Genomic DNA, 24,055 nt, shown 5'->3' with positions numbered 1-24,055 from the left:
AACAAAATAATTGGTTGGTGGTTCCCTGGGCACATGCCCAGCGTGCCTGTTCAGCTCCTTGTAACATGTCTTTGCTCAGGCATTGCAAGGGACATTCCTCCTCCACCAGCCAGGAATAAAGACGCGACATCAGCAAATAAAGAATATGGCTATGTGTTCTAATACATCAGAAGTACTGAGCACAGATTTGATGCCTACTTTAGAGTGTGGTGGCTAATTTCTGTATTACCAAATGAGGAGAAACAAACTTCACACACCAGTCAGAGTTATACTTTAACTACATTTTTAATAATAAGAGCTTTGCAATAGCAATTGTCTTTCAATGATGCGCCATTTCTAATGAACCATTGAAAGTGAACACAAAAGTACAAAGATCTTTTATAGCCAAGATACACCCCTCTCAACCTACATGATACAACAGATACATAGAATGGTCACAAGGTTAAGATTTGTATGAAAGGTATCTACTTCATTGTATAGACCAGTGTCTGGTCCTCCTACTCCAAACTGGAACCGTCTCTTCCTGGTACGGTATAGAACAGAACCATTAGCTCATGTTCTCTGGAATGCTCTTTAGGTTTTATCACCCATAGACATCATAAATATCCTCTGTCAGTGTTATCTCATAGAGGCCCTCCTCAGTAGAACACACACAATAATTAACAGAATACTCTATTCTGTCGAATAAAACAACCATTATAATACAATACAAGCATTATAACATAATCTTGCAAATTCCACGACAAGAGTTGAAGTCGTTATTGATTTAATAAGAGCGTCTGATGACGGTAACTAAAATGTAATTACCAATGGATTCTCACCTCTACCCTTTTATCAATGGCAAAAGGCATGTGAGTATAAGTATTATATTATTTTCTATGGGTGAGAGAGTAGAGTTAAGTATGTCCTCCTGTCGCTCCATAAACTCCTTTAATGACTTCACTGACAGTGATTGACACCACCAACGCTGCTGCAGGACACTCATCAGCCTCGCTCTCCCCCGCAGCCAATCAGAGGCCAAGAAGTAAACGGGGTTGTCAAACGCACTGCAGTCTTCTAACAGTGTTTGATGTCGAAGGTCATGTGAGCACTAACACCCCTGCACACTTCACAGGACACGGCTGAGTGTTAAGAAGATAAGAGATTGCTGTTGTTGGGAAATGTGATTTCAATGATATAGCTGTTCAAACCTATTCAAGTCACATTTCCTATATTGAAATTCTAACCTGACTCCCACTGCAGCAGTGCACAGTGGCCATTATCCGGAACCACACATCATATTAGGGAGTCATGTTTAATGGAGAAATTAGATTCAATGTTTGTGACGGCGGTTCTGAGTTGCTACTGTATCACTATTAGTCATTTTCTCTCGATATTGATTCAGTAATCAATAGACTATTTATTTTAATTTTATTTATGCTTTATTTAACTAGGCAAGTCAGTTAAGAACAAATTCTTATTTACAATGACTGCCTACCCCGGCCAAACCCACTGCTTACCCGGACGACACTGGGCCAATTGTGCGCCGCCTTTTTTGGACTCCCGATAACAGGCGGTTGTGATACAGCCCGGGATTGAACCCGGGTCTGTAGTGATACCTCTAGCACTGCGATGTAGTGCCTTAGACCGCTGCAACACTCTGGAGGCCTGGAGGGAAGCAGTGATTGATAAGAGACATATGGTAAATCCATATGAATTCAAGCCCTTTTTAACAGCCTCCCTTTTAATTAAACAAAACCTTCCATACATGTTTGTCCCCTTTTTGGACCTGAATGCCAAAACATTCAAGAGATGGAGTTCCTCAAAGTTGACCCATTTTGCATACCCCACTATACCATGAGACATCCATGTCTTCATCACTGGTAAAGATAAACAGTTGAGTTTGATATCATTTAAAAGCTTACAAACAGGGTTGTCATGGTATTGTTAATTTAACGTGAATGATCTAAAAACGTGTTTTTTTCTTCATATTAAATTATGTTGTACTTTATATTATCTGAGGTTTTTGTTTTGTACCTGCCATCGGTTGAGACACAATATGCTCTTGAAGACAGGGTGGGTCAGTGGTGTAGTGGAGGGTATACGCAGGAATATGCCGTATACCCACTTATTTTTCAGTGGGAATTGTGTGTACTCACTTCTTAATCCCCATGCTGCATATCAAAGTAGTGTAGTGGAGGTATACACAGTATCAATTAGTAAGGCTGATGGAACAGATCACAATGTTTAGCTTAAAATGTTGATGAACTATTTTTTTTCCCATTTAAGCGCAGCAATGTGCACACATCAATAGGCCTATGGGCGACTGTTCCAAAATGTGCAGATAAACACCGTTCTAAAATGCGCACTGCTCATGCAAGCGGTTTTATGGACAGAGATGGAAATTAGAAATATAGAAAGAGGGGAGATTCAACAACTATCATGGGTTGCTAACGACTAGGATAATGCCTTTGGCTGCTAGACAATGAAAGAAAGTTTAAAGAAAACCAATAGAACAGGAGAATGTCTTTCTTTATAAAAGACAGTGCCTTCAGAAAGTATTCAGACCCCTTGAATTATTCCACATTTACAGCCTGAATTAAAAATGGATTGCAAAAATAATAATTCTCACCCATGTACACACAATACTCTATAAGTGAAAACTAGTTTTTTAGAAATGTTAGCAAATATATAGAAAATTAAATACAGAAATATCTAATTTACAAAGGTATTCATACCCCTGAGTCAATACATGTTAGAATCACCTTTGGCAGTGATTACAGCCGTGAGTCTGGGTAAGTCTCTAAGAGCTTTGCACACCTGGATTGTACAATATTTGCACATTATTCTTATTATTCAGGCTTTGTCAACTCTGTTGTTGATCATTACTAGTCTGTTGGAAAGCAGACTGAACCAGCTTTTCCTCTAGGATTATGCCTAAACTCCCCAGTCCTTGCCGATGACACGCATACCCATAACATGATGCAGCCACCCCCCATTCTTGAAAATATGAAGAGTGGTACTCGTTGATGTGTTGTGTTGGATTTGCCCCAAACAAAATGCTTTGTAGGACGTTTCATTGCCACTTTTGTTTTTGTTTTACTTTAGTGCCTTTGCAAACAGGATATATGTTCTGGAATATTTTTATTCTGTACGTGCTTCCTTCTTTTCACTCGGTCATTTAGGTTAGTATTGTGGATTAACTACAATGTTGTTGATGCATCCTCAGTTTTCTCAAATCAAAGCCATTTAAATTTGTAACGGTCACCATTGGCCTCATGGTGAAGTCCCTGAGTGGTTTCCTTCCTCTCTGGAAACTGAGTTAAGAATGATGCCTGTATCTTTGTAGTGACTGGGTGTATTGATACATCATCCAAAGTATAATTAATAATTTCACCATGCTCAAAGGGATATTCAATGTCAGCTTTTTTTTTTTTTACCTCATCTACCAATAGGTGCCCTTCTTTGCAAGGCATTGGAAAACCTCCCTGGTCTTTGTGGTTGAATCTGTGTTTGCAATTCAGTGTTCAACTTTGGGACCTTACAGATAATTGTGTGGGGTACAGAGATGAGATTGTCATTCAAAAATCATGTTAAACACTATTATTGCACATAGAGAGTCCGTGCAACTTATGTGACTTGTTATGCACATTTTTACTCCTGAACTTATTTAGGCTCCCCATAAAGAGGTTGAATACTTATGGACTCAAGACATTTCAGCTTTTCATTTTTAATTCATTTGTAAAAATGTGTAAAAACATTATTCTACTTTGACATTTGTATTTAACCTTTATTTGATCAGGGAGTCATACTGAGACCAAGCTCTCTTTTACAGATGAGCACTGAATTACATACTGTACATTACAGAAAATACACACATCAAAATGCAAGCAGAAAGATGAAAACACTGTCATAAAAAACGAACACATTCATCTCATCAGTAATAAGGTCCTCAATCAACTTTCTGAATTGCCCTAGAGGCACCAGAACATCAAATTTAAGAATATTTTGAAGATTGTTACGCAAATGAGGTGCAAGAAAATAAAACTCTGATTTACCTAACTAAGTAAAGAACAAAGGAATTTCCAGAGTTAGCTGTCCCTGAGACCGGGTGTGGTAAGTTTAGTAATGATGTTAGGTACAGTGGGTCTTCTTGTAGAAAGGCTTTATGAATAAAAACATAACAATGTATCAACCTACATGACATCAAAGAGGGCCAACAGACTTTCTGGTAGATAATGCAGTAATGAGTACTAAAACTGTCGCCCTTAGTAAAGCACAGTGGGCTATGAAAAACTGCATCTAACTTCTTTAATGAAGTGGCAACTGCGTTCATATAGATGATGTCATCATAGTCTAGGACCGATAGGAACGTCGACTAAATAATCTGGTTTCTACTATTTAGTGAGATTCAGGACCTATTTCTATAGAAGAAGCACATTTTTATTCTCAGCTTCTTAACTAACTCATTAATATGCTTTTAAAAGACAGGTTTTCATCTATCATATGCCCAGATATTTGTAAGCAGGGACACGATCAATTTTATTTATTTTATTTTATTTCACCAGTTGGCAAGTTGAGAACAAGTTCTCATTTACAATTGCGACCTGGCCAAGATAAAGCAAAGCAGTTCGACACGTACAACAACACAGAGTTACACATGGAGTAAAACAAACACAGTCAATAATACAGTAGAAAAATAAGTCTATATACAATGTGAGCAAATGTGGTGAGATAAGGGAGGTAAAGGCAACAAAAAAAAAGGCCATGGTGGCGAAGTAAATACAATATAACAAGTAAAACACTGGAATGGTAGATTTGTAGAGGAAGAAAGTGCAAAGTAGAAATAGAACTAATGGGGTGCAAAGGAGAAAAATAAATAAATAAATACAGTAGGGGAAGTGGTAGTTGTTTGGGCTAAATTATAGATGGGCTATGTACAGGTGCAGTAATATGTGAGCTGCTCTGACAGCTGGTGCTTAAAGCTAGTGAGGGAGATAAGTGTTTCCAGTTTCAGAGATTTTTGTAGGTCGTTACAGTCATTGACAGCAGAGAACTGGAAGGAGAGGCGGCCGAAGGAGGAATTGGCTTTGGGGGTGACCAGAGAGATTTGCCTGCTGGAGCGTGTGCTACAGGTGGGTGCTGCTATGTTGACCAGCGAGCGGAGATAAGGGGGGACTTTACCTAGCAGGGTCTTGTAGATGACCTGGAGCCAGTGGGTTTGGCGACGAGAATGAAGCGAGGGCCAGCCAACGAGAGCGTACAGGTCGCAGTGGTGGGTAATATATGGGGCTTTGGTGACAAAACGGTTGGCACTGTGATAGACTGCATCCAATTTATTGAGTAGGGTATTGGATTCTATTTTGTAAATGACATCGTCGAGGATCGGTAGGATGGTCAGTTTTACAAGGGTATGTTTGGCAGCATGAGTGAAGGATGCTTTGTTGCGAAATAGGAAGCCAATTCTAGATTTAACTTTGGATTGGAGATGCTTGATGTGAGTCTGGAAGGAGAGTTTTCAGTCTAACCAGACACCTAGGTATTGTAGTTGTCCACATATTCTAAGTCAGAACCGTCCAGAGTAGTGATGCTGGACGGGCGGGCAGGTGCAGGCAGTGATCGGTTGAAGAGCATGCATTTAGTTTTACTTGTATTTAAGAGCAGTTGGAGGCCACGGAAGGAGAGTTGTATGGCATTGAAGCTCGTCTGGAGGGTTGTTAACACAGTGTCCAAAGAAGGGCCAGAAGTATACAGAATGGTGTCGTCTGCGTAGAGGTGGATCAGAGACTCACCAGCAGCAAGAGCGACATCATTGATGTATACAAAGAAGAGAGTCGGCCCAAGAATTGAACCCTGTGGCACCCCCATAGAGACTGCCAGAGGTCCGGACAACAGGCCCTCCGTTTTGACACACTGAACTCTATCAGAGAAGTAGTTGGTGAACCAGGCGTGGCAATCATTTGAGAAACCAAGGCTATTGAGTCTGCCGATGAGGATGTGGTGATTGACAGAGTCGAAAGCCTTGGCCTGGTCAATGAATACGGCTGCACAGTATTGTTTGTTATTGATGGTGGTTACGATATCGTTTAGGACCTTGAGCGTAGCTGAGATGCACCCATGACCAGCTCTGAAACCAGATTGCATAGCGGAGAAGGTGCGGTGGGATTCGAAATGGTCGGGAAATCTGTTTGTTGACTTGGCTTTCGAAGACCTTAGAAAGGCAGGGTAGGATAGATATAGGTCTGTAGCAGTTTGGGTCAAGAGTGTCCCCCCCCTTTGAAGAGGGGGATGACCGCAGCTGCTTTCCAATCTTTGGGAATCTCAGACGACACGAAAGAGAGGTTGAACAGGCTAGTAATAGGGATTGCAACAATTTTGGCAGATCATTTTAGAAAGAAAGGGTCCAGATTGTCTAGCCCGGCTGATTTGTAGGGGTCCAGATTTTGCAGCTCTTTCAGATCATCAGCTGACTGGATTTGGGAGAAGGAGAAATGGGAAGGCTTGGGCGAGTTGCTGTGGGGGGTGCAGTGCTGTTGACCAGGGTAGGGGTAGCCAGGTGGTCAGCCGTAGAAAAATGCTTATTGAAATTCTCAATTATAGTGGATTTATCGGTGGTGACAGAGTTTCCTATCCTCAGTGCAGTGGGCAGCTGGGACGAGGTGCTCTTATTCTCCATGGACTTTACAGTGTCCCAGAACTTTTTCCAGTTTGTGTTGCAGGAAGCAAATGTCTGCTTGAAAAAGCTAGCCTTGGCTTTTCTAACTGCCTGTGTATATTGGTTTCTAACTTCCCTGAAAAGTTGCATATCACGGGGGCTGTTCGATGCTAATGCAGAACACCACAGGATGTTTTTGCGTTGGTTAAGGGTAGTCAGGTCTGGTGAGAACCAAGGGCTATATCTGTTCCTGGTTCTACATTTCTTGAATGGGGCATGCTTATTTAAGATGGTGAGGAAGGCATTTAAAAAAAATAACCAGGCATCCTCTACTGACGGGATGAGGTCAATATCCTTCCAGGATACCTGGGCCAGGTCGATTAGAAAGGCCTGCTCGCTGAAGTGTTTCAGGGAACGTTTTACAGTGATGAGTGGAGGTCGTTTGACCGCTGACCCATTACGGATGCAGGCAATGAGGCAGTGATTGCTGAGATCTTGGTTGAAAACAGCAGAGGTGTATTTAGAGGGCAAGTTGGTTAAGATGATATCTATGAGTGTGCCCGTGTTTATGGCTTTGGGGTGGTACCCGGTAGGTTCATTGATAATTTGTGTGAGATTGAGGGCATCAACCTTAGATTGTAGGATTGCTGGGGAATTAAGCATGTCCCAGTTTAGGTCACCTAGCGGCACGAGCTCTGAAGATAGATGGGGGGCAATCAGTTCACATATGGTGTCCAGAGCACAGCTGGGGGCAGAGGGTGGTCTATAGCAGGCGGCAACGGTGAGAGACTTGTTTTTAGAGAGGTGGATTTTTAAAAGTAGAAGTTGAAATTGTTTGGGTACAGACCTGGATAGTAGAACAGAACTCTGCAGGCTATCTCTGCAGAAGATTGCAACACCGCCCCCTTTGGCCGTTCTAGCTTGTCTGAAAATGTTGTAGTTAGGGATGGAGATTTCAGAGTTTTTGAAGCCAGGATTCAGACACGGCTAGGACATCCAGGTTGGCAGAGTGTGCTAAAGCAGTGAATAAAACAAACTTAGGGAGGAGGCTTCTAATGTTAACATGCATGAAACCAAGGCTATTACGGTTACAGAAGTCATCAAAAGAGAGCGCCTGGGGAATAGGAGTGGAGCGAGGCACTGTAGGGCCTGGATTCACCTCTACATCGCCAGAGGAACAGGGGAGGAGTAGGATAAGGGTATGGCTAAAAGCTATGAGAATTGGTCGTCTAGGACATCCGGAACAGAGAGTAAAAGGACCAGGTTTCTGGGGGAGATAAAATAGCTTCAAGGTATATGTAAAGACAAAGGTATGGTAGAATGTGAATACAGTGGAGGTAAACCTAGACATTGAGTGATGATGAGAGAGATATTGTCTCTAGAAACATCATTGAAACCAGGTGATGTCATCGCATGTGTGGGTGGTGGAACTGAAAGGTTGGATAAGGGATAATGAGCAGGGCTAGAGGCTCTACAGTGAAATAAGCCAATAAACACTAACCAGAACAGCAATGGACAAGGCATATTGACATTAAGGAGAGGCATGCTTAGCCGAGTGATCATAAGGGTCCAGTGAGTAGTGAGGGTTGGTTGGGGTCACGGCGATTCAGACAGCTAGCCGGGCCATGGGTAGCAAGCTGGCAGAAGATGGACTGTTTTTAGCCACCTCGTGTGTTTCCGTCGGAAGATTAGTGGGGTTCCGTGTGGTAGAGGGGACCAATCCAATTGGCAAAATAGTTATAGTAGCCCAAGAAAATTGTCCGATAGCAGCCGATAAGACAGCTAACAATTAGCGGGCCGCAGATGGGCGTTCAGGTTACGTCGCGACGGAGGGGCCAGTTGGATAACTCCCTCGGGCAGATAATGTCGGTAGTCCAGTCGTGAAGGCCCGGTGGGGCTCTGCATCGGCAGTAAAACGGGTCTGGATAGGTGATTGTAGCCCAGGAGTGGCTGATGGAACTCTTCAGCTGGCTAGCTCCGGAATAATTTATGTTTGCTCCGGGACCGACATTAGCCAATAGACACTCGAATAATCCAGTTGTAAATGTCCAGAGCTTGCGGTAGAAATCTGGGGATTTGGAGAGAAAATAGGTCCGGTATGCTCTGGTCTGAGTCGCGTTGTACAAAACTGGCGATAGCTTTTCGAGCTAAAGGATAGCTGATGACCACCAACTGTGGTAAGCTGAATACTAACGTTAACCAGTGAACTTGCTAACTTCTGGCTAACTTCTGGCTAGCTTCTGTTGAGGATTTCAGATTTGAGGTAAATAATACTTTAAAAAAATATTGGTGAGGCGGGTTTCAGGAGAGTGTTTTGAAGTTGAGTTTTTAGAAAAAAAATATATAAAAAAGATATGCGAAGGACGTCTAACTGCTATGCCATCTTGGAAGATGCATATCATAGAGGGATATCTGCCATATCATATCATATCACATCGCTATGGACACCAACCAAAGTACATGTGCTTAAATCATCAGAGTCATTTTTATGCACTCTAGAGAACAACATATACTTATTTTTACCTGCAATCAGCACCAATTTCAGGTCAATAAATTTGTTCTGTAATCAGGGATGCAAACTAGTCACCTTTTGACGAGATTTGCCGTTTTGAATCCAAAATAAGTGACCTCAGGTGACAGCCTCGTTTGTCTGTTTAGCCTACTTGCACAGTGAAGCTTGGGTTGTCCTGATTGAAAGAACAATATGCAATTTATGATTTTAGGTCATTCAGAGTATATGTCACTGTTTCTCATAAAATTTCCGCACACGGCGCCTATTTGTAAGTAAGCATTCCACTGTAAGGTCTACACCTGTTGTAATCAGCGCATGTGACTAATATGATTTGATTTGACATGTATTGGCGTGCACAATCGTGGATTGATTTTAAAAACAAAATAATCTTTAAATTCTTTCTAAAACTCACAGGATGCCAGTGCAGAGACCTTAAAACCGGTATAATGTGTGATCTCCGTCTGGTCTTGGTCAGTACCCATGCTGCAGAATTCTGTATATTTTGCAGGATTCTTTTGGTAGACCAGACAGCATGGATGAGTCAAAAAAGCATGGATGAGTCTCTCTGTAGCAACCTGAGAGAGAAACGGATGCACCTTGGCAATGTTCCTCAGGTGGTAAAATGCTATTTTGGTCACATTACTAATGTGTGATTCGAAATTGAGTTCAGGAATATAGAATAACACCTAGGCTTTTTAACTGGGGTTCTATCTTTATTGCCGTGAAATAAAATATGTGGCCACATTCTCTCTCTTTACTTTGGCTCCAACAATAAGTACCTCGGTCTTGTCTTGATTTAGCTGGAGGAAGTTGTGAGCCATCCAAGTATTTAAATCACTAATACAGTCTAATAATTTATCCATGGAGCTAATATCCTCTGGTGACACAGAAATGCAAAGTTGTGTATTGTCTGCGTTGCAGTGAAAATCAATGCTGTGATTTCTGATAAACGCTGCCAAGGGGTAACATATATAAACTGAACAGTACCAGACCCAAAATCGAACCTTGTGGAACGCCATGGGATATGTATTGTCTCTGAGTTATGTTCACCAAGGGTGACAAAAAACTCTTGACCGGTTAAATACGTCCTAAACCAATTTAGAACTGGACAGGAGAGGACAACCCATCTCAACATTCTGTCCAGAAGGACATCATGGTCAACAGTGTCAAATGCAGCACTTAAATTCAAGAATACAAGGACAGAGAGCTGTTTGGCATCTGTATTGGCTCTAAGATCATTTACCACTTTAACTAAGGGGTTCTCGATGCTGTGAAGGGCCCGGAAACCAGAATGGAATTTTTCAAAAATAGAGTTATCATTTAGCCGTTTGAAAACCTATTGCTCCAGAATTTAGCTTAAAGAATTGAAGGTTGGAGATTGGCTGAAACTTGCTAAAACCTAAAAAGAAATCTAGATTACTTTCTTTCATATGGAGTTTCACCATGGCAGGTTTTTAGTGCAGTGGGGAAAGTGCCTGTTAACAGGGAGGGATTAACAATAGCTTGCACTTCTTCAGATATGCAGTTAAAAACTGTTTTGAAGAAGGTGGTGGGGATAGGTTCGAGAAGGCAGGTAAAGGGCTTAAATTGAGAAATCACTTTCCTGAGCATGTCTGTGTCAACCAGGGAAATGTAATCCATAGTGCCTTTGCGCGATATGCTAGGGCACATGTCATCAAACTTCTCATCAGGTCTTGCTTGACTAATACCCAGCCTAATGGGTGCCATCTTATCTCTGAAATATGCCGCAAACTCATCACATTTAGATGTGGAGGAAAGTTCACATAGGTTTGCAGGGGTAGGATTTATCAGGCCATCAATGGTCGAGAACCATTCTGCAGCTAGATTAAATGTGATGTGAAAATAAGCCAAGGTTGAATGCGAATCAAGATGGTGTATGACATCACAGAAGCTTGTAAAGAGTGGCTATTGAGGAACATTCTCAATGTTCTTTTTTTTCTTTACTGGGTGTGACGACCCTCCCACTCTGTCTGCCGTATTCTCTCTCTTTGTTCTTGTTTCCTTATTAGGATGCCGGTGGGCGGAGTTGGAAGGGTCGTCAGCTAAATGGGAAGCACCTGGGCCCGGCTGTGTCCCAGGATAAATAGACCTCTTCCACAGTCATTGGGAGACTCTCTCCATGCAGACACCTTGTTGTTTTTGGTTGTGCTAGTTGTGGCTTTTTGGTTGTTTGCTTTGGCACCTTTCAACACTCTGCATTATTACATTCAGGTATGCAAAACACTCACTTACACTACTGATTACACACACCATTGTTAATTTTGTTTAGTTACTTTATTTAATAAATATGTATTTTGATACTCCTTGTCTCCACGTTGTCTCCCTTTTGTTGCGAACTCAGAGCCGGTTCGTAACACTGGGCATGTCTGGCTGACAACTTGAAACCAGTGGAAGCTGTTGAGGGGGAAGACTGTTCATAATAATGTCTGGAAAGGAGTGAATGGAATTCCATTTACTCAATTACAGCATTATTATGAGCCGTCCTCCCCTCAGCAGCCTTCACTGATTGACACTGTATCTTTAATAGACCGATAACAGATCCTGTTTACTGGCAGATATCCCTCTGAAATGTGTCTGTTGAGCCCTCTAAAATGGGTTCTCATAGCTATTGCCAAGTTTATATTTCTTTTAGTAGTCACAGTTGTGTGCTTGTGACTAGTTTCACACTGAGAAATGCCACTTCAGCTTTTTTCTGGGTAAATTGTGTGTGTGAATGATGTCTTGGTGGCATGGGCTGGGTGTCTGTACAGCACTTTGAGATATCAGCTGATGTAAGAAGGGCTATATAAATACATTTGATTTGAATTTGATGTACCCTTTCATTTACAGTACTCTAACTTTGCCACTCACTTTCATTGCTCCGAACACTGCCTTGTGTGAGAGACTTATGTGGAGTATGCTACACATCTCTAACCTGGCTCCTAAAAGACGCCCCATCAAATATTAAAGGACCCTTGAAAGCCCCTTTCAGTTCCCCCTTAGCTCCCCACCCAATCTCACACACATACTGTATACAGTCAGACTGAATACATAACCAACTGAAACTGAAAAGGTTATTGCTGTGTCCTTGCGTCGCAATACCTCAACTGGGTGCCAGCTCACTGTCTAAGACACTGGAGAAAATGCATGAGCTATACTGAATGTCTAAACAGTCTCTAACTGTGGTTTCAACATTGATGTCTGGGAACTTGAGTAACTAGAAGACTTTGTGGGGTCAAGCCAGGTGGACTGCAAAGATAATGTTTAATTCCCACAGAAAGCTAAGTGCTGCTTGTAATGTCTACAGGGATGTCCCCTGCTGTCATTGAGTCACTGTGAGAGATGGGTGGTGGCATAGTGTGGTGTAATGCGTTGCTCCGATAAAGCACCACGTGCAGTGCAGCATGGTAATGGAAGCCTATCCTGCATCACGCTTCCTCATCCATTTGATTTGCTTGTTAGAATATAGCACTAGCATAGCTTTCCATGCTCTCTCAATCGTTTAGCATCACATGGCGTAGCATCAGTATAGTTTTGCTAACTCATTCGATTTTCATTAGTTAGCATAGCCTCAGTGTAGCTTTCCTCGCTGTCTCATTCAATTAGCATCAGCTAATGGCTAGTTTGGGATCCCTTTGGGAATGGTGGGGGGAGGTTACACTACACTGAGGCAGTGTTTCTCAACCCTTTTCCAAGGACTGGCACGCAATTGTTCTTTGAGGCCCACCAATTGTACAATTTGCATTTGAGAACTGTTTAAATTAGTTTCAGCGAATCACCTGGTTCATGTAGCGGGGTTTGAGAAACACTAATGGATGTCTCTCTTTTACACAGCCTTCTGTTTGTAGAGCCAGTGGAAGGAGTCCATGTCCAAATTTGGATGAACTACTGCATCTGGGTTAGACTGACAGGGTTGTGTTGCATGGGGGGCTGTGAGTTTACCTCCACTGTGAAAGCTCTAGTCCTCTAGTTCTAGGCGTATGTCTGAGAATGGGACCAGTTGCCCATCAAACTGAAGGTATAGAGTAATTGATCAGACAAATTGATTCACTCTAAGAGTCAGATGACAGTTAAATTTACTGAGGCTGCAGTGCAGAGAGCACACTGTGGAGCCTGGCTCAGCTCTGCTCAGTAAGAGGACGAAGAGAGAGGACGTGGGAGAGGCCATGGTCTACTGTAACCTCCTGGAAACTAGGAGGTTACAGTAGATGCCAGTATTTTTTTTCCATGGCAAAAATGATAACACGAAGCAGACCAAACTTTGGTAATTTAAAAACCTTTTATACATAAAATATTGCCTGCTATAGCTTGGAAAACAAATACGTGACTCTGGATGACAACATAATGATGTATGTTTCCAACAGTAGGGCTGTTTTCCTAAAGAAGTTATTTCTGCTTTGCGCTTTGTTTCCTTGCTATGATACTAACAAGTATCGTCATACTGGTATCATCCCAGCCCTACTGGAAACCAGTGCCAAGGCCCATTAATGGAAAGATGATACAGCATGATAACCCAGTTTCCCCCTTGCTTTTCCTATCTCTTCCCTCCTTCATTGCTTACCGCCCTTATGACTTAGCTCAGAGGCTCCCTAGGTTGGTTGGTTGTGTTTGAGATGAAGATAGAAGAGAGACACTTCTATAGAGAGGAAGGCCTAGTAGTTATTGGTCACTCCTGTACTCAGACCTATTGGCAGATAGTGGAGAATGAAGGGCATGGGGAGGGTTATAGCAGGGCAGCATGGGGTTTTGGAGATGGGGGCCGGGACGGCTGCTGTATGATGCACTCATGCGTAACCCCACTTCCCAATTGATCACAGTCCAGGAGCTGTCATGTGCTATCTGTGTCCATCCTGTTGCTCTTGAAGAATGCTAGTCTGTATTTCAAGGGGGGCGTGGACTGATTAGAGGCTGTGTGTGTGTGTGTGTGTGTGAGAGAGATTTGCTAGAGGAGTAAAGAACAATTATTTGCTTATACTATCTCCATTCCTTGACCCTCTCCCACTGCTTGTCGGGCCATCATATCACCCAATAATTTAAACCCTGAACATTACAGAAAGGTACATCCAGCAGGTATATCTCACTGGTCATCCCCAAAGCCAACACCCTTTTGGCCACCTTTCCTTCCAGTTCTCTGCTGCCAGTGACTGGAACGAATTGCAAAAATCGCTGAAGCTGGAGACTTACATTTCCCTCATTAACTTTAAACATCAGCTACCTGAGCAGCTAACCGATCGCTGCAGCTGTATATAGTCCATCTGTAAATAGCCCACCCAATCTACCTACCTCAGCCCTATATTGTTTTTATTTACTTTGCTGCTCTTTTGCACACCAGTATCACTACTTACACACCATCATCTGCTCATCATCATCTGCTCATCTATCACTCGTGTTAATCTGCTAAATTGTAATTACTTTGCTACTATGGCCTATGTATTGCCTTACCTCCTAATGCCATTTACACACACTGTATATAGACTTTCTTTTTTTTCCTATTGTGTTATTGACTGTACACTTGTTTATTCCATGTGTAACTCTGTGTTGTTGTTTCTGTCGCACTGCTTTGCTTTATCTTGGCCAGGTCGCAGTTGTAAATGAGAACTTGTTCTCAACTAGCTTACCTGGTTAAATAAAGGTGAAATAAAAAAAATTCTATAAAAAATGCCAAACAAGAAAACTCAATTATCTAACTCAACGTCTATGTTGTCTGTATTTTGTCGTGCACAATTCAAGCCATTTTCTAGGCTTGCTGTATCTTTGCCAAGTGCTAACTGTAGCCTCTGGGTCGGAAATGCTTTCCGGAAAGCTGCACTGCCAAATGAAAAGCTCTCCAAACGCATAAGGGAGTAAGGAAAGATCCGCTGTCTAAACACACAGATGATGATGCAGCTGCAGTGCACTCTGATTTAATGGAGGACACATTAAGACATGGCCATCTCTGAGCTGTATGTCTAATCTGTTTGATATGGATTATGTAGATTACATTAGACACTACATTAGAGATTTCACTTACAGGTACACCCACCACGTAGTATTACTTTGGCAATTAAATCATACACATTTCATAGAGAATATATATATATTCTACAATGTAAAAAATAAAGAAAAATGCTGGAATGAGTAAGTGTCCAAACTTTTGACTGCTACTGTGTGTGTGTGTGTGTGTGTGTGTGTGTGTGTGTGTGTATATATATATATATATGTATATATGTATATATATGTATATATATGTATATATATGTATATATATGTATATGTGTATATATATATATATATATGTATATGTATATATATATATGTATATATATATATATATGTATATATATATATATGTATATATATATATATATGTATATATATATATGTATATATATATATATGTATATATATATGTATATATATATATATGTGTATATATATATATATATGTATATATGTATATGTATTATATATATATATGTATGATATATGTATATATGTATATATATGTATGTATATATGTATGTATATATATATATATGTGTATGTATATGTATGTATATATATGTATGTATATATATTTGTATGTATATATATGTATATATATGTATGTATATATATATATATATGTATTGTATATATATATATGTATGTATATATGTATATGTATAGTATATATGTATATATATATATATGTATGTATATATGTATATATATGTATGTATATGTATGTATATATATGTATGTATATATATGTATGTATATATGTATATATATGTATGTATATATGTATATATATGTATGTATATATGTATATATATGTATGTGTATATATATATATATATATGTATATATGTATGTATATATGTATATATATATATGTATGTATATATATATATATGTATATATATATATATGTATGTATATATATATATATATGTGTGTATATATATAGTTGAAGTCAGAAGTTTACATACACCTTAGCCAACTACATTTAAACTCAGTTTTTCACAATTCCTGACATTTAATCTTAGTAAAAATTCCCTGTCTTAGGTCAGTTAGGATCACCACTTTATTTTAAGAATGTGAAATGTCAGAATAATAGTAGAGAGAATTATTTATTTCAGTTTTTATTTCTTTCATCACATTCCCAGTTGGTCAGAAGTTGACATACACTCAGTTAGTATTTGGTAGCATTGCCTTTAAATTGTTTAACTTGGGTCAAACATTTCGGGTAGCCTTCCACAAGCTTCCCACCATAAGTTGGGTGAATTTTGTCCCATTCCTCCTGACAGAGCTGGTGTAGCTGAGTCAGGTTTTGTAGGCCTCCTTGGTCGCACAAGCTTTTTCAGTTCTGCCCACATATTTTCTATAGGATTGAGGTCAGGGCTTTGTGATGGTCACTCCAATACCTTGACTTTGTTGTCCTTAAGCCATTTTGCCACAACTTTGGAAGTATGCTTGGGGTCATTGTCTATTTGGAAGACCCATTTGCGACCAAGCTTTAACTTCCTGACTGAGGTCTTGAGATGTTGCTTCAATATATCCACATAATTTTCCTGCCTCATGATGCCATCTATTTTTTGAAGTGCACCAGTCCCTCCTGCAGAAAAGCACCCCCACAACATGATTCTGCCAACCCGTGCTTCACGGTTGGGATGGTGTTCTTCGGCTTGCAAGCCTCCCCGTTTTTCCTCCAAATATAATGATGGTCATTAAGGCCAAACAGTTCTATTTTTGTTTCATCAGACCAGAGGACATTTTTCGAAAAAGTATGATCTTTGTCCCCATGTGCAGTTGCAAACCATAGTCTGGCTTTTTTATGGCGGTTTTGGAGCAGTGGCTTCTTCCTTGCTGAGCGACCTTTCAGGTTATGTCGATATAGGACTCGTTTTACTGTGGATATGATACTTTTGTACCCGTTTCCTCCAGCATCTTCACAAGGTCCTTTGTTGTTGTTCTGGGATTGATTTGCACAAGGTAGATGTCCTAACCGACTTGCCAAAACTATAGTTTAACAAGAAATTTGTGGAGTGGTTGAAGAACGAGTTTTAATGACTCCAACCTAAGTGTATGTAAACTTCCGACTTCAACTGTATATATATCCCTGGATAACTGTATCTCTGCGAGGTTTCATCCGACTTGATGAGTGTGGATAGAAGGGCAGGTGGTATAGTGTGTCAGTTCAGGGATGTTTATTTACCACAATGCTTTGGGGGAGGGAGTAATGTAGGAGCAGTGAGTGAGTGACAGATGGTGTGTTGGTAACCCACACCCTGATGTGTGTCAGTTGCCCTGTTTGCTTACAGTTGCTATTTGTTTCTGTTTAATGAGGCTGTACTAACACATGTGTACTGGTCTTAATGCATGCCACAAATTAAGCTGTGAGGACAATGAGTAAATCTCTTCAGCACAGCAGCAGTTGTTGGCAATTTTGTTCATGTGAGTGAGTGTATATCGTACAAAATCTGTATTTTACATTTACTGGTCTAGTGATTCTGTTTTGGTAATTCAATTATTGGTGTGAATATTCTTGAAATAAATATATTTAAGATACAGTATGTTCTGTGGGGGGTGGTATAGGATAAGTACGCACATATCAGGCAGCCTTGCTGGCCAGCTGAAGATGGTTGCTGAAGCTGCGTCAGGGTGTAGTCGTGTGCCACTCTGGATATGAATGGAACCTGGGTTGAGCTTATTGAACTATGACAGCAGTGCATCAGTGAGAAACCCCGTATATGCCCCACCTCCCCCACAACCCTGCCCTACCCCCTCCCTGGGCAAAGAGGCTTTGGCTACGTTGTCTCCAGTGACTGACCTGATTTCTAAGAGTGTGTGCGCTCGTGCGAGGCAGATTAGTGAGGCTGGCAGCAACTCTATTCTCTATTACATTACAGTGTCAGTTTGGGCTGGTGATGGCACAGTGTGTGCGTGTGGGAATGTGGGTCAATGTGTAGTGTGAGGTCAGTGTTCCCAGACACACACACACAAACCAGCTTTGTGGATTAATGGCCCAATGTCATCCTTTAGTTTTACATACACTTCTGTAGGTTTTTGGTCCAAAACACAAGTATTTACTCAGCAAGAATAGGAAGTGGCACATCAATGTAAAAGGGCAGGGATGGGCAACTTTGATAGGGTTGCCCCCCACCTTGCGACCAACAATTTTAGCGGCCCTCTTCTTGACAGCAGAGAGGAAAAAATGTAAGTTAATTTCCTGCAATTGTATAAATTTTGCCATGGGGCGTAGAGAAAATGTTGCAGTTTTAAAGCAAGTTTGCTGCAATTGTAAATGTTTTGCCATGGGGCGGAGAGCAGATTTTGGAATTTTATTCTACTCATTTTGTCATGGGGCAGAGAGAAAAATGTGCAGTTTTACAGCTAACTTCCTGCAATTGTACACATTTTGCCATGGGGTAGAGAATTTTATTTTTTTTCTGAGTGAGAGTAACTAACAAAATCAATGAGGGCCCCAAGGTCAGTGATTTGACCATAATGAATACAAGTGTAGATAGCTAGCCGCTACACTAACTTGCCAAAAGGGGGGCCGCCAGTTGCCCATCACCGGTTTAGGGCAATTCCACGGGAACAGCGTGACACTGAGACTCCGATTTCAAACAAAAACCAATTTTTGCAAAGTTAAAGGTCCAATGCATCCATTTTGTTCTCAATATCAAGTGGTACCGTAGCGCCAAGTCTAGGTCCAAGAGGCTTCTACCCCCAAGCCATAAGACTCCTGAACATCTAATCAAATGGCTACCCAGACTATTTGCATCCCCCCCTCCCTTCTACACTGCTGATACTCTGTTATTATCTATGCATAGTCACTTTAATAACTCTACCTACATGTATATATTACCTCAATTACCTCGACTACTCGGTGCCCCCGCACATTGATTGACTCTGTACCGGTACCCCCTGTATATAGCTTCACTATTGTTCTTTTACTGCTGCTCTTTAATTATTTCTTACTTTTATTTCTTACTTTTTTTAGGTATTTTCTTAAAACTGCATTGTTGGTTAAGGGCTTGTAAGTAAGCGTTTCACTGTAAGGTCTACTACACCTGTTGTATTCGGCGCATGTGACAAATAAAATGTTATTTGATTAAATCATTTCTGGGTAACAATGAAGTGATCGTTTTCAATTAAAATGGTTAAAAATAAACAAAAATAGCAAGACTGTCTGAGAGTGGTCTCAGTGGGGAGGGAAAAACTAAAAACAAGCTGTTATTGACAGAGAGGTTTGGAACGGTCTTTCTAATTGGCCTATTGACTAATTAACCACCTGGTGATGTCATAAGGCAAGCCAAAACTCCATCCCTCCAAAGCAGGCAGACATTTAAGGTGGCTCTTTTCAAACAGCTCGTACACTTAAAGGGCATTATCACAATTTCACAGTATTATTCCAACCTAATAGTGTAGAAATATATATAAAACACCGGAAAATCAAGTTTTTCATTGCCTTGGGCCTTTAAACAAGGACTACTTTAACAAATGTCCACTGATCATTTTATAAAATCACATTTACTTGGAGAACAGTGCAGTTGTAAAGTTTGTTAACAGAATGACAGTTTGTGCTGTTACTGTCATCAATTTTGTTACCAAACTTTGCATCTGCACTGTTCTTCAAGTAAATGTGTTTTTGTAAAAATGTCTTTGGAAATTGTTAAAATGAATCCTTGTGCATAGAGTTGCATGTTTTTTTTAACTTTGCAATTATTGTTTTTTGTTTGACATAAGTTTTTATGTGAAGAATCTCAGTGTCCCTGTTAATGTGGAATTTCCCTTTACCAATAGAGCAGTAGATATCCGTATGTATTAGGTTAACTAGCACCCCGTATTCTGTGGTTGTGTATGAATACTATGGAAACACATATTAGTAATCTAGAATGATTTATTTTTGAAGTTGACTACTAGTTATTACAGGCTTGAGACACACAATGGTGTCTCTTTGACAGGCTTCTGACTGGAGTTTGACAAAAGACTGCCCAGACCACCCAGGCTGCATTCATTATTTGACTTGAATGGCTATAACTGAAGGATAATGGAGTTAGGCCTAAACTCACCAACGGCTTACGTCCATCCTCCATTCAGTATTGACTGAGCTGGCCTGAGTCCCAGCCTCAGTGTCCTACTTGGGGTCCTGTCCTGTACTTGGCCAAGCCCTCTTGGCATCTTACCCTCAGGTTCTGATGTCCGCATCTCACATGGCTGCACTGTGGGGTTGGGACTCAGGCCAACACATCCCTTCAAATTCTATTTCCTTCTATTAACACATTTCCTCTTTACCCCATGATGTTCTGATATCTTAAGTTGACCAACTAAAACTTCCCTGGAGTTTCCTCTTAAGCCACTATAGTTCCCAGAACTATCTGGAATTTCCCCTTTGGAGGGATTTATCTGATGATGGACAATTTTTTTAAATGATTCCAGTCAGCATGGCCCTTGGATGAGCGACACCGTGTAGCAGTTTATCCATGCTCATGAATTAAATGGACCATACTTGTCCCACTATCCCTGTGTCAGATAAGCCGGACATGCAAATTCCCCTCCTCCACAACCTTCTGACCTTGTTAAGGGGACCGGTACATATATCAGCATCAGCAAGGTCTTTACAACAGCCCTTATTATTGTCATTATGAAGTGACCTGCTTTGTGCCTCAGTGTGCGTGTGTGTGTGTGTGCTGCCTCAATGCAGCCTGTGTTCTGGAGCTGATCCAGATTAGTAGTAATGGGTCTGGGAATGGGGAACCGTTGGATAAGGAAGATGAAGGTTCTTTACCAGGTACTGCAAGAAAAGGAAGCTATACTACATGCAGAACCTAAAACTTCCCCTTCGCTTTGAACCAAATATGATTCACTATTATGCCCTATAGTTCTGTGATATCATAAAGCCTATGGCGCTCGGGTGTTTTTATGATAAGGAAGCTGTGACTCATCAGCTTTGTTAAGTTGGGGGGGGAGGCGAAACCCAGAGTTCCCATTGAAACACATCTAAAGTGGTAATGAATAGAGAAGACAATGGGGAAAGTCCGCCAAATATCTTTCAAAGTTCATTCTTCATTGTCTGTGGTTTACAAATCTAACACTGTAGATTTAGAGGAAAAGACTGATATTGAAATAGTGAAATAACAGACGGTTGTTTCTGGTACTGTACAGTCCAACAAAGGATTCTGTCTATCAGGGATTGACTCCAGAATGTTTACTCTTTTCAACTTGCATATCTTTGCATAGAAAAAAATAACAATGAGTTAGCTTTAATCTTGTGCCGGACTGCCACGCTTGACACAGAACGCCGTAGGGCCGGAATCCTTGTGTCAATGCCGGTATGCAGTCTAGTCATTGACCCAAATAAATTTGTACTAATCTAGGAATCATGACATCATGTCATTGTCTGTCTCACTGCTACAACATACTGTATATATACTGAACAAAAGTATAAACGCAACATGTAAAGTGTTGGTCCCATGTTTCATGAGCTGAAATAAAAAATCTCCTACATTTTCCACATGCACAAAAAGCTTATTTCTCCAAAGTGTTGTGCACAAATTTGTTTACATCCCTATTAGTGAGCATTTCTCATTTACCAATATAATCTACTAGACAGGTGTGGTATATCAAGTAGCTGATTAAATAGCATGATCATTACACAGGTGCACCTTGTGCTAGGGACAATAAAAAGTCACTTTAAAATGTGCAGTTTTGTCATACAACACAATGCCACAGATGTCTCAAGTTTTGAGGGAGAGTGAAATTGGCATGCTGACCGCAGGAATGGCCACCAGAGCTGTTGCCAGGGAATTGAATGTTAATTTCTCTACCATAATCTGCCTCCAACATTGTTTTAGAGAATTTGTCAGTACGTCCAACCGGCCTCACAACTGCAGACTACGTGTAATCACGCCAGCCAAGGACCGCCACATCCACGCATGCATGAAAGTATGAATTTGCAACAGAAATGTAATTTTGATATCTCTCTCTCTCTCTCTCTCTCTCTGTCTCTCACACACACACACACACACTGTGCTGGCAGCTGATGGAAGAGAAGACACCCATCAAGCTTGCCATGGTGTCCAGACTGCCTAAGTTCGGGGTCCGCCCCACCACGGGGGTCACCAGCCCCCTGCCCAATGGAACCACCCCTTCACCCCAAGACAGCAAGACCACCCCCCCAGCAAGACCCAATGGGGTGGTCCGTGCCTCCTCCTTCTCTCTAAAATGGAGGAAAGACGGTGGCAGTACTCCAACCACCCCTACTAGCCTTGAAGATGATGCATGCCCAAAGGAGGGAGGGGACAAGCCCAAGACTCAGCACTCCACATGGGGGAGGGAGATCAAGAAACCCTCCCCATCCACCCCTAAGAGGGTCAGGAGGTCTGGTTCGTCTGAGTCATCTACTTCCAGCCCCAGGGCCATCCCCCGCCAAGCCGCAAAGACCAGCCCCAAGGCAGGGCCCAGACAGGGGCAGAGCACCTCCTTCAGTGGAGGCCCCAAACTAGGCCAAAATGGAGCTACTGATTTCTCAGGACAGTTAGGCTCAGGGCTGGTGAGGCCACGGGCCAGCTCCAGCTCCCCGCGCAGCAGCTCTAGAGATAGCCTGTCCCAGTCCAGCGACAGCCTCAAGTCCCTCACACTGGACAACATGGTGCGCTCGCAGAGTTTCACCCACTTCAAGCAGATCCCGTCCCCGACCAACTTGCCCATGGCACGCTCCTTCTCCTTTAACCGGGCAGTGGAGCTGGCCAAGCCTCTGGCCAACACCCAGCTACAACCACCCAGGACCAACCACATCAGACCCCACCAGCTGTCCAATGGGAGGCAGGGCCTGGGGATGGGCCTCGGCCTAGGGACAGGGCTGGGGGGGCTTCAGTATCCTAGGAGCCTCTCTTCAGCCGGCTCCCCTTCCACAACCCCTAGTGCCCTGAAAAAACCTCTTCTCCCCAACTGTGTTCTGAACAAGCCTTCTGCTCTGGGCTATAGACTGACACGGCCTGGCCAGGTCAAGCAGCAGAAACCCCTGTTTACAGGGAGGGTGAAGGGGGAGGTCAGGGCTGGAGGAGTGGGGGACCGGGATAGGGCAGAGTCACCCCCCCTCACCCTCACTCCTGACCCCCTTAGTGACAGCGACAGGACCTCAGGGGGGCAGCTCAGGGGGACAGGGGAGGGGCTAGAGGACATGTCTCTCTCCTCAGCCTCATCGCTCTCTCGAGGAGACACCAGCGAGGAGTTCTTGGATGACTTTAATAACCTGGCTGATGGGGATGTCCCAGACAACAGGACGAGAGGTAGTACTGCCACTCAGACCCGCCTGCGGAGCTTCCTGAATGAGACCATGGACTGGAATGAGATGAGCCTCTCAGGTAAGCGAAAAAAATAAGATTTCAGCAGGTGTTTTTTATCTTCTGCTACTGTGATTTGTTACTACTAGTTGCCATGATTAACCACTCTAGAGCTTTGGTAACACTGCTTCAGTCCCGTCATTCCTGACAGTCAGTAAAATGTACAGTATGAACTGTTTGGCCTATTTGTGTCCCCTGTGCAGGGCGGAAGGAGGAAGTTGGGGTGAGGACAGCCCTTGACATCCTGCCCCCAGAGAGGGGAGACTTCCTTCAGGGCTCGTCTCTGGAGCTGTCCCCCTCTAACAGCTCGGGGGGCACCTACATGTGGGACGAGGAGGATCTGGAACCCCTGGGACCCAGAACACACCCATGTGAGAGCTATGACGACTCAGACCGCCTCAACAGCATGGTGAGTCAACGCTTGGTTTGCCCCAGGGTACCAAATTCATACACACGGAAACACCCATATTTACCTTGCTGGCCAGATACAGTCAGAACATAGAGAGGGTCAGGAGAATATTTAGTCATTGTTTAGAAAAACTGACTGTTTTATTGTCCGCGATTGCCTTCTCTTCCGCTTAGCATACACTTGAT

General features: G+C 42.1%; 1 protein-coding gene across 8 annotated transcripts in view; it reads left to right on the top strand.

Annotated features, from left to right (window-relative positions):
- The window catches only part of ccser2a (coiled-coil serine-rich protein 2a), a 77,111-nt gene that overhangs the window by 18,903 nt on the left and 34,153 nt on the right, over positions 1-24,055 (top strand). For 7 of the 8 annotated variants that reach the window (XM_014154753.2, XM_014154754.2, XM_045700878.1 and 4 more), the window contains 2 exons: positions 22,123-23,482; positions 23,665-23,870. In XM_014154753.2, the coding sequence (XP_014010228.2) occupies positions 22,159-23,482; positions 23,665-23,870 (1,530 nt within the window). In that variant the 5' untranslated portion in view covers positions 22,123-22,158. The remainder of the gene's footprint in view (positions 1-22,122; positions 23,483-23,664; positions 23,871-24,055) is intronic. The other variant, XM_045700876.1, reaches the window with a different exon arrangement.

Source organism: Salmo salar, chromosome ssa18, assembly GCF_905237065.1.
Source record: "Salmo salar chromosome ssa18, Ssal_v3.1, whole genome shotgun sequence".
Taxonomy (NCBI): Eukaryota; Metazoa; Chordata; class Actinopteri; order Salmoniformes; family Salmonidae; genus Salmo; species Salmo salar.
This window is presented reverse-complemented; position numbering and strand designations above follow the sequence as displayed.